Here is a 10,061-nt window from a genome sequence, read left to right as displayed (position 1 = left end):
AACCGATAATTCGAAGAGACTTGCAAAGATATCAAATCATGCATATAAGAATTCAGAGAAGAACCAAATATTATTCATAGATAAACTTGATCATAAATCCACAATTCATCGAATCTCGGCAAACACACCGCAAAAAGTATTACATCGAATAGATCTCCAAGAACATCGAGGAGAACTTTGTATTGAGAACCAAAGAGAGAGAATAAGCCATCTAGCTAATAATTATGGACCCGAAGGTATGTGGTAAACTACTCACACATCATTGGAGAGGCTATGGTGTTGATGTAGAAGCCCTCCGTGATCGATTCCCCCTCCAGGCAGATCGCCAGAAAAGGCCCCAAGATGGGATCTCACGGGTACAGAAGGTTGCGGTGGTGAAAAAGTGGTTTCGTGGCTCCCTTGATGTTTCTAGGGTATAAGAGTATATATAGGCGAAAGAAGTACGTCGGTGGAGCTCCGTGGGGCCCATGAGGATGGGGGCGCGCCTACCCCCCTGGGCGCGCCCTCCTGCCTCGTGGCCGCCTCGTGGAGTTGCAGACTTCAACTCCAAGTCTTCTGGATTGCTTTCGTTCCAAGAAAGATCATTGCGAAGGTTTCATTCTGTTTGGATTCCGTTTGGTATTCCTTTTCTGCAAAACACTGAAATAGGCAAAAAACAGAAACTGGCACTGGGCCTTTGGTTAATAGGTTAGTCCCAAAAATAATATAAAAGAGCATATTAAAGCCCATTAAACATTCAAAACAGATAATATAATAGCATGGAACAATAAAAAATTATAGATACGTTGGAGACATATCATCCATAAAAATTCTTCAAAAAGTTTTGCTGCATTTGGACTCCGTTTGATATTGATTTTCTGCGATGTAAAAAAGAAGTAGAAAACAACAACTGGCACTTGGCACTATGTCAATAGGTTAGTCCCAAAAAATAATATAAAATGATTGTAAAATGCTTGTAAAACATCCAAGAATGATAATATAACAGCATGAAACAATAAAAAATTATAAATACGTTGGAGACGTATCAACAGCAAGATCATGACCGTCTTAGTCATATGGTGGATGCGGTGAGTACAGTCGCACGTCGAATGGCTTCGCCGTAGATCTTTTGAGCTTCTAGCCACTTGTTGGTCTTTTCTTCCACCTCTTTTTATAATTTCTCTGGGGCGTGTTTGTGTTGTTACCCCAACAGACTATTTTGTTTTCGATGCAGCACTTGACTTGGTTGCATGGACATGTTGATTGCTTATATATAAAGCAGAGTGAGTGCCTGTTTTGAGAACATGCATGCATTAATTTATTTTTGATCTGTTGCAACTCATGGACACTTGGCTAGTACTTATGGAAAAAGGAACAAATAAGATGCATATGTGTGTAGTACCATAACATAGCCCTTGGTATGGCGGAAAAACATTCTTGAGGAGGTGTGAGGTCAGGGGGCGAATTCGCTCTGCCGGTATAATTTTTTCGTCACCTATCGTCTTAGCTAGCAGGTTTATAGTTAAAAACAAGCTTTTCTCCTCGGGGTCGTGAGGTTAGGGTTTCTCGTCATGTGACGAGATTTGATGACAGGTGCTTCAGATCTATACATGGGTTCAATGGTGACGATTACGGCCCCAGGGTACTGGTCCTTAAGGGCACGCGCACGGAGATTTCCTGGCAGTTATTGACAAGGTCAAGCCGGCTCCGCTAGAGGGACAACAACAACGGCGTGTCAGTAGCTCACTCTGGTGGCACTAGTGGTCCTTCGTTGGTTTCAGAATCTCGATGTAATTTTTATTATGTTTGAGATGCTTTGTACTTCCGGTGAGGTTTTATAGGAGTAATAGATCTTATGCTTTTCTCAAAAAAGAACTTATCTCAACTAGGTTCATAGTTTTTTTTGCGGAAGAACTAGGTTCCTAGTTAAAAACAAACCTAAGTGTTTTTTGCGGCTGAAAAAAACAACAGCAAAAGCACAAACCTTAGTTGTACCAGAAAGAGAGTCGAGCTAGTGACCTCTTTGAAAGAAAGAAAATACATTGAGCAGCCTTCCATATGCTGCAGTTGCGTGAAAATTAGAACCTCACGGTGCCACATGGTGGAAGCGTGAAGCGGCCGGCGGTGCGGGGCCGCAACCCGGCGGGGAACCAACCTCGGCCGGCCAAAATCTCGAAGCCGGACGCGACTACGGCGGGTGATTTGCAGCTGTCACCGACCTTGGCGTCCTCCTCCGGCCACGGAGCTCCTCATCCACGTCCTCCATCGCTGTTGCCGGCCATGGCGGAAGATGTGGCCACGCGGACGGCAACCGCATCCAATGTGTTCGGCGATATGTCGCAAAGGTAAAAAAATGTTTTTTGTTTCAGTTGTCGATTCCAATAGAATGTGAAGTTGATTACGTATACGCCCATTTGTAGTCTTGACGATGAAGCTTTCGTGCGCGCGACAAATGTGACAAATGATGATTATTCACATGAGTATGCATCACAAGAATACGAAACTCAACAATATGGCTATGACAATCTCGACACGGATGATGAGGGCTTCGTTATGAAGGGAAGAACCACAAATTATACCAACACCGAAGTTGTGTTGATTTGCATCGCATGGAAGAAAGTCGCTCAAGATGCAACCGTTGGGACCGACCAATCTGCTGACACTTATTGGCAACACATCAAGGAGTACTTCGATGCGCGCAACACTAACGGCCACTATCGCTCAAGTGACTCCCTTCGTCAACGTTGGGGCACCATCAACGCCGAAAGTCAAAAGTGGGCGGGTTGCTTGGCCAATATTGATCGCATGAACCCGAGTGGTTGTGGTGATAGTGACTTGGTAATAATCATTTGCTCTTGTGTGCTTTATCTATCCGCAATTGTTGAATTGTTTAATAGTTTGATGATGACATGTTGGTTGTTTTTTTTGTAGAAAATGATTGCGCAAGGATTATTTCGAGATAGGAACAACAAAGGAGAGAAAAGGAAGAAGAAATGAAGAGCTTTCACTTTTCATCATTGCTACAAAGAGCTCAATGATGAGAAGTGGAAAACTAGAGAAGTTTTCGATGCTTCGAAGAAGAAAAGTCTGGTGGAGGAGGATGAAGAAGATGTCCCCGGTGATGAGATAAGGAGCCCCACCCCTCACTCGGCGACTAAATCATATAGGCCTGATGGAACTAAGAAAGTGAAGGGAACCAAGTCCGGAGACAATGGCCTCAAGGAAGGATTTGATGACATCGTCATGACGAGGAAGGAGTATGCGGAAGAAAAAAGATTGTTAAAGCTCAAAGAAATGGAGGAGTGGAGTGAAGCCGAGTGACGGAGGGCGGCGGCCGAAGAGAGAAAGGTTGAGCTTGAGGAGAGGAAGGCGGCGACTGAGGAGATGAACATGGTGGAGGAGAAAGCACTCAAGTTTATGTTCATGGACTTATCTACTCTTGATGCCAAGGCAAAGGGGTATGTCGAACTTTGTCACGATGAAATGCTCATGAAGAAGCAAATGCTCATGAGAAGCATGATGGGAGGTGCCATGGGCGGAGGAATAGGAAGTGGAATGGGCGGGTACATGAACATGATGGGAGGTCCATGAATGGTGCATTTGGTGGAAATATGGGAGGTGGTTTTGGTGGCAACATGGATGGTGGCTTCAATGGCATTGGAGGTGGCTTTGGCGGCAACATGAGCGGCATGGGAGGTGGCTTCGGCGGCAACATGATGAGTGGCATGGGAGGTGGCTTCGGCGGCAACATGTTTTATGGCATGGGAGGTGGCTTCGGTGGCAACATGAGCGGCGTGGGAGGTGGCTTTGGTGGCAACATGAGCGGCATGGGAGGTGGCAATGAAGGTGCTTCTGTTGGAGTTCGCGGCAATGAGACTTCAACGCAAGAAAATGTCGACAAAGAAGCCATTGATGATGATCATACCACTGTCCACAATGGCACTAGTGACAACGGATAGGACACAAATTGAGTGATGTCTATGTGCATTTTCATTTGTTGGACCAAGAACTTGGTTTGAGACAATTGACTTTTGCTTGTAGGATTTAAAACTATGGTTGATGATACACTTTTGTTGGTAGAAATATGAAAAATCAATGTGCAAATGCGGCTGTACTGTGACTGAACAGCAGCCGAACAGCAGTCGCGGGGCCGGCGGCCGGTTTTACATCTTTAGTTTGCATCTTCTATTGGAGATGCTCTTTTACATCTCCGTTTTACGTCGTCCGTTGAAGTTGACACTTTTTTGAAGATGCAAAAACACCTTTTGGAGATGTAAATTTTTTCAACTCTTATTTTACATCTTTAAATTTGTATTTCCTATTGAAGATGCTCTTAGGGTATTATGATTATAGTTTTAGGCAGTAATTATACGAATTTATTTTTCAAAAAAATATTTTGGATGGTAAAATACTAAAATTCCTGCTATTTATCAATAATCGGATCTACCGGTGCCTCCCGGAAGGAAATATTGATTGAGAAAGAAAAGATTGGTTGTTTGGTAATTAGCCTACATCCCTACATTGGTTAAACAATTTGATCATGTGTTTTATGGTTTTGACCGAAGTTAAATTGTTATGGTTTTATTAATTCTAATGGCATGCAGAGCGTATGTCTCTAAAATGGACTTGTGTGTCTTGAAGGCACTATATGACAAATGAGATGGATGATTCTTTTTTTTTTTTGAATTATTATTCCAAAACGTTTGTTTAGCTCGATTACATTTTTCTGGTTGTTCGAATAGATTTTGTGGACGATTCCTCGCGATAACTCAAAAGTGGAGGCAGTGAAGTTGCCAAGTCAGCCTAGACAGACATAAACAGTGTTTTCAATCTCCACATCAATTTTTTATTTTGACAAATCCGATCCCTATCACGGCTGATACCCCTGTACCACCACCAGCAGTTCGTTCTAGGTTCTCAACCAGGAGCCTAGGGCCCACACCTTTTTTGCTGAAGTCTGAAGCATGAATAATTCAATATATAGCCCCTTCATTATCCAACCTTCTCAAGGAGATGGAAAAATACAATACTCTTTTTTTTACCTGAAAAAATACAATACTCTTGAAAGGTGGCATTTTGTACTCCCTCCGTCCGGAAATATTTGTCACCAAAATGAACAAAAGGGGATGTATCTAGACGTATATTAGTTATAAATACATCTCTTTTTATTCATTTTGATGACAAGTATTTTCGGACGGAGGGAGTACTTTGCACCTCACATCTTGTAGTTAGGAAAGACACCATCCATCATTCGATTACAAAGTTACTACTACATAATTAGAGAACAATTATACAAGATCATCATATCTTGCCATTGGACTAAGTCTATAAAGATCATGTCCGTTTGGTGTGAATACTGTAGACCCAAGTTCTGATTATTCACCATGAAGCTTGTATGCTTCCACAATTTGATATGCTATGGCTGTCAAATTCGAGCGCCATCATCAGAAGAATACCACTTGTACATACTCCCCCGATCTCCGTGGCTTGGAGCAACGGAGCAACGGGTAGTCCCGCTCTACTAGCTTATTCATGTGCACCATTATCCCCTCTAAAAGACTTATTTGCATCGTGTAACTTGAAGCCTTGAAAAGTTATGGCGCCGACTTTGCTGTCAGAAAAGCCTTGTAAGCTCACCGAAAAAAAAACATTGTAAGCTATAGGCAGCCACAATAATGAAGAAATCGAGAGAGAAAATTTGATGATGGCTTGCATTTGAGTATCATTTTTATTTTCGATCAACCAGGCTCACCTCAAGAAATAATGTTTTTACCCAAAAAAAAGAGAGTGGGAGTTTACTGCTGCACCACGGACATTGAGAAATGCCGACGTAGCTGAGGGTATCCACGCAAATACAAACATCAGCAAGGTCAGCTTCGTGAAGAAGAACGGTGGAGAAAAATCGCGGGAGAAGTGTGGTTGAGAAAAACCGTAATAACGCAGGCTGCCAGGAAAACGCAGCAAAACAGAGCAAGCAAACCCCACGGCCACCGGATCCAGCCGGCCTTCTCCTCGCTCCTCCCCTCCTCCCTCGCACCGAAACGCGATCGAACATCATCTACCCGATGGCTCCTCTCCTGTCGCCACCGCTGCTCGCCGACCTGGTGGCCAAGTCCCATTCCTCCTCCACGGCCGTCCGCTGTTCCGGCAGTGTCCGGCGATGGGCAGTCGCAGGGCTGGCCGGCGCCGGGAGGAGAGACCGCCACCGGAGACGGAGGACGTGGGGGAGGAGGGGCTTCAGGGTGTCCGCGGTGGCGACGGAGCCCCGCAGCCCGGAGGGGAGCGCCGCCGAAGATTACTACGCCGTTCTTGGCGTTGTAAGTTCTTCAGCTTCTGACCACTCGTTCGCACTCTTGTGTAAAAACAATCGTCTTTCCCCTGCTACGGAGCTGATAACAATTCCTCCATGTTTTCAGATGCCGGACGCAACACCGCAACAGATCAAGAAAGCCTACTACAATTGCATGAAGGCGTGCCATCCAGATCTCAGTGGGAACGACCCCGATGTGACCAACTTCTGCATGTTCATCAACGAGGTTTACACGGTAAAATTCCTGAGAAATGAAAACCGTACGCTCTTTTCTTCAGGGGACACGAGCAATTTGCGTTGCAATCTAATCCATGAAGTTAACATGAGCAAGGGATGAACAGGTACTTACCGACCCCATCCAGCGAGCCGTGTATGACGAGATCAATGGCTTTACTGCAACAGCAACCAACCCCTTCTTGGATGATGCACCCAGGGATCATGTGTTTGTCGATGAGTTTAGCTGCATAGGTACTACTACTACTACTACTGATGGCTATAACCTGGTCAGGAGCTACTGTGAGATTATCTAAACTGGGTTCTGATTTAAGTTCTGCTCCCATCTGTGTGCAGGTTGTAAAAACTGTGCTAATGTCTGTTCCAAGGTTTTCGAGATTGAGGAGGATTATGGGCGTGCAAGAGTTTACAATCAATCAGGCAATGAAGAGCTAATTCAAGAAGCCATTGACAGTTGGTGAGCCCCATGTCTGCATTATTTCATCTGTATCTGTCCACTACCGTAACAAACCTACGGAATGCGTATGCTGCCATTTGTGCCAAACAGTATGAGTGGTTTTTCCAATGGGGAGTTTGTGACTAGTAATAGTAATGCTCATAAACCTCTAAACTCTGTGTATCCAGTCCGGTTGACTGCATCCACTGGACTTCAGCAGCACAAGTTACACTCCTCGAGGATGAAATGCGCAGAGTCGAGAGAGTGAATGTAAGGAATTTCTGCAGTTAGTTAATATGCAATCACTCTGCTGTTTTCTACTGTATCATACTAGATTCAGATTACCCTACCTTGTAATATCATATGATTTGCTTCCCATTTGAGCAGGTTGCATTGATGCTTTCTGGGATGGGGAGTTCATTTGATGTGTTCCGGATGGTAATATCTTTACCCATGTAAATTACATTTATCTCCCCTAACTTTCTCTGTGTGGAGGCCGGGGGTATCCTCCCTTCCGAAAAAAAGCCCTTTCTCGCGTGATGATGGATGGGCTCTATGCAATGCAATTCATTATAAAAATTAATGTGCATATTTCTAAATACGTCCACCTTCTGAAGTTGTTATCACAGACCCTATGCACTTTAAACCTCTGTTCATGTAGTAGGTCTTTTGTTAGCAATGAAATTTATGTAGGTCTTAACATGTTCTGTTATATTTCCTGCTGTCAGGCAAGTACGCGCTGGGAGAAAAGACAAGCACAAGTCTTGGTATAATTCTCTGTTCGATACATGGCTTTTTTTATATGTACATATGAAAATCCAGTTTGGGAAAATTAGGATCATAAACTTCTGATTTTCCACATATCAACCGCGTGTGTCTTGTCGTGAGCCGCTCCGTAATGTCTTGCAGAATAAGGTGAGGATGCGGATGAGCCAAGATGATGCTAACAAGGGCAGTTCATGGAGTGATATATGGGGGTCACCAACAAGATACCAAAAGAACGGTAAAACTAGAATATTTTGCCAATTGTCAATTCCTCGGATCATTTAAGCTCACGTCCTTTGCCTATCTGTTGTTCTAATACTCCTGCTGACATGTGCAACAGAAGAGGACACAAAGGAGAGAGTGAAGCGAGCGGCTGCGGCGGCAAGGAGGTGGCGAGAATACTCGAGGAAAGGTGCAGACAGGCCTCCTACATTCAAACTTCCAGAGGCAGCGTCCAACCAGGAGTGAGAAGAGAACACGGTCGTTACACATCGAATGTGTGGTTTTATGAAGCGTTAGTTAACCCTCCATGTATAGTCTAATTATTTGAGGAGAGCTGCATAGCATTTGCTCTCCCGCCCTGGATTCGACGTGTTAGCAGTATCTGTAAATCATGTTGTAAAATTGGTTGATGCCGATCTGTAAATCACCCATAGGATACAAATTCCAGATGTAAAACAAGTGTACAATAGACAGTGGCCCCTGGCTACTCCCACAACCTCGACGGTGTGTGTAAAAGTAGAGAAACTGCAAGTGGAATTGTGCATATTCTCTATTTGCAGATCGAAATGTGCAGCTCAGAGGAGATATCATGTGAAACTTAGAAGCCACAGGCGAGATGTCTTTATTCAGATATATGTGTGGAGCAGGCAATGGGAAAATCGTACCAAATTGCAAGATTTTGAACTGGTGGAGGGCCTTCATCTGACCGAGCAAGCAACGGCATGAGCCCACGACCTGAGATGAGCCTTCATGGCGACACCATCGCTGACGGGCGAGCACCGTGGCGGTGCCGCAACGACGAGCGTCTGCTGCCGCCACTGCTCCTCCTGCCATGTCTCGATGCGCTCTTGGAGGGCCCTGCTTCCCGGATCCGCTCTTCTCGCTCCCAGCGTCACCTCGTCGTCGACGCATTTGGGATGTTGATCTTGATTCCTGGGCGGCTTCAGCTCTTCCGAGTGCTGCTTGAAGCGCGGCCGCCGGTGGAGGACGCTGGAGTGGAACCAGAGCGAGTCTAGGCTTGCAAAGATCTCGTCGCCCTCCATTTCTTCTAGGAGTAGCTTCTTGTTGCTATTGCTACAGGCGGCCGGGGCGAAGTGGAATTTGGCGACGACGGGATTTTGGGGCTTGGTGTTCGGCCATGTCTGAAGTTTGGAGTGGGGGAGAGCTTTTACTTCGTCCGGCCGGGTCTAACGGCTCGGTGCTTCTGGTCACTGAATGACCGAAAAGTCTACCTTTTGCACAGGTCAGCTTGCTTTCCGCTGGGAATGATGGGCTCCGACGAGCCACTGGCTACTGGACCCCTTTCAGCTGCCGACCACACCTGCTTTTTTGTCTTTTTGGCGAATGACACTCCTACTATTTTTAGTAGGCCAATGCTAACGCGCCGGCCGCCGGTCGCGCGCAGTCCGTCGGATGCGAGCCCGTGTGGGTCGTTTGATCTGGTAAAACGGTTCGGTCCGAGTTTCTTCTTCCTCGCACAGCTCCCGCATCTCGCGCCGACCGCGCCTCCCGTCGCCCCCGGTCGGAGCACTGCGCCACCCGCTGCTCCATGGTACATGGTCGTCGTTCTCGTCGCCGCGCTCGTGGTTCGCGGCAACCAACCCAAACGCCGGTTGCAGCTTTTTTTCTCAGCCCGCCGTCGTTCCCCAACCCAACATCAAGCATTTTGGCCGGTTCTCGCAATCCCTTTCGCTGATTGAAACAAAAAAGTCACCGGTTCCAGCACCTGGGCGACTGCTCACCACCTTGGATGCAGCAATCCCGGTCCCTGGTTCAGCAAATCCACGTGTCGGTTCCAGCTAAAGCAAAAAATGTTGCCACCGGTTATCGCAAAAGAGATAGTCTGTTCCAGCAAACCTTCTCGCCCATTGCAGCAGAATAGTTCGCCCGTTCCAGCACCTTAGCAACTACTTCACCACCGTGGATGTAGCAATCCCAGTCGCTGGTTCCAGCAAACAAGATTGCCGCCGACAGCTGCTCCTGCCGGTTGTAGCAAAAAAGACTATCGGTTACAACGTCGGCTGGTGTCGATTGTAGCAATGTAGTTGGTCGGTTCTAGCTCCCAACCCGCCCGGTTCCAGCGCCGACGGTCAACATCTTGTAGCACAAATGGTT

The 10,061-nt window shown here is 46.0% G+C and overlaps 2 protein-coding genes across 2 annotated transcripts; one reads left to right on the top strand and one right to left on the bottom strand.

Annotated features, from left to right (window-relative positions):
- Nucleotides 1–5,926: 5,926 nt before the first annotated feature.
- LOC123079108 (chaperone protein dnaJ C76, chloroplastic) lies at nt 5,927–8,505 on the top strand. The gene is made up of 9 exons (XM_044501781.1): nt 5,927–6,296; nt 6,396–6,524; nt 6,631–6,757; nt 6,860–6,980; nt 7,148–7,229; nt 7,347–7,397; nt 7,688–7,726; nt 7,869–7,962; nt 8,065–8,505. The coding sequence occupies exons 1-9, from the start codon at nt 6,045–6,047 to the stop codon at nt 8,190–8,192; spliced, it is 1,023 nt and encodes a 340-aa protein (XP_044357716.1). The 5' UTR covers nt 5,927–6,044; the 3' UTR covers nt 8,193–8,505.
- A 31-nt stretch (nt 8,506–8,536) lies between these two features.
- Nucleotides 8,537–9,139, bottom strand: LOC123079109 (uncharacterized). Its single transcript, XM_044501782.1, has one exon. It carries the CDS (start codon nt 8,987–8,989, stop codon nt 8,645–8,647), a length of 345 nt encoding a protein of 114 aa, XP_044357717.1. The 5' UTR covers nt 8,990–9,139; the 3' UTR covers nt 8,537–8,644.
- Nucleotides 9,140–10,061: the final 922 nt, after the last annotated feature.

Source organism: Triticum aestivum, chromosome 3D (assembly GCF_018294505.1).
Source record: "Triticum aestivum cultivar Chinese Spring chromosome 3D, IWGSC CS RefSeq v2.1, whole genome shotgun sequence".
NCBI classification, from domain to species: domain Eukaryota; kingdom Viridiplantae; phylum Streptophyta; class Magnoliopsida; order Poales; family Poaceae; genus Triticum; species Triticum aestivum.
This window is presented reverse-complemented; position numbering and strand designations above follow the sequence as displayed.

Bases quoted from the DNA above. Each gene is read 5' to 3' on its own strand.
- LOC123079108 (XM_044501781.1), top strand. From the start codon at position 6,045: ATGGCTCCTCTCCTGTCGCCACCGCTGCTCGCCGACCTGGTGGCCAAG. The intron at 6,758-6,859 runs GTACTACTACTA...ATCTGTGTGCAG, and splicing joins CGATGAGTTTAGCTGCATAG to GTTGTAAAAACTGTGCTAAT. The intron at 7,398-7,687 runs GTAATATCTTTA...TCCTGCTGTCAG, and splicing joins CATTTGATGTGTTCCGGATG to GCAAGTACGCGCTGGGAGAA.
- LOC123079109 (XM_044501782.1), bottom strand. From the start codon at position 8,989: ATGGAGGGCGACGAGATCTTTGCAAGCCTAGACTCGCTCTGGTTCCAC.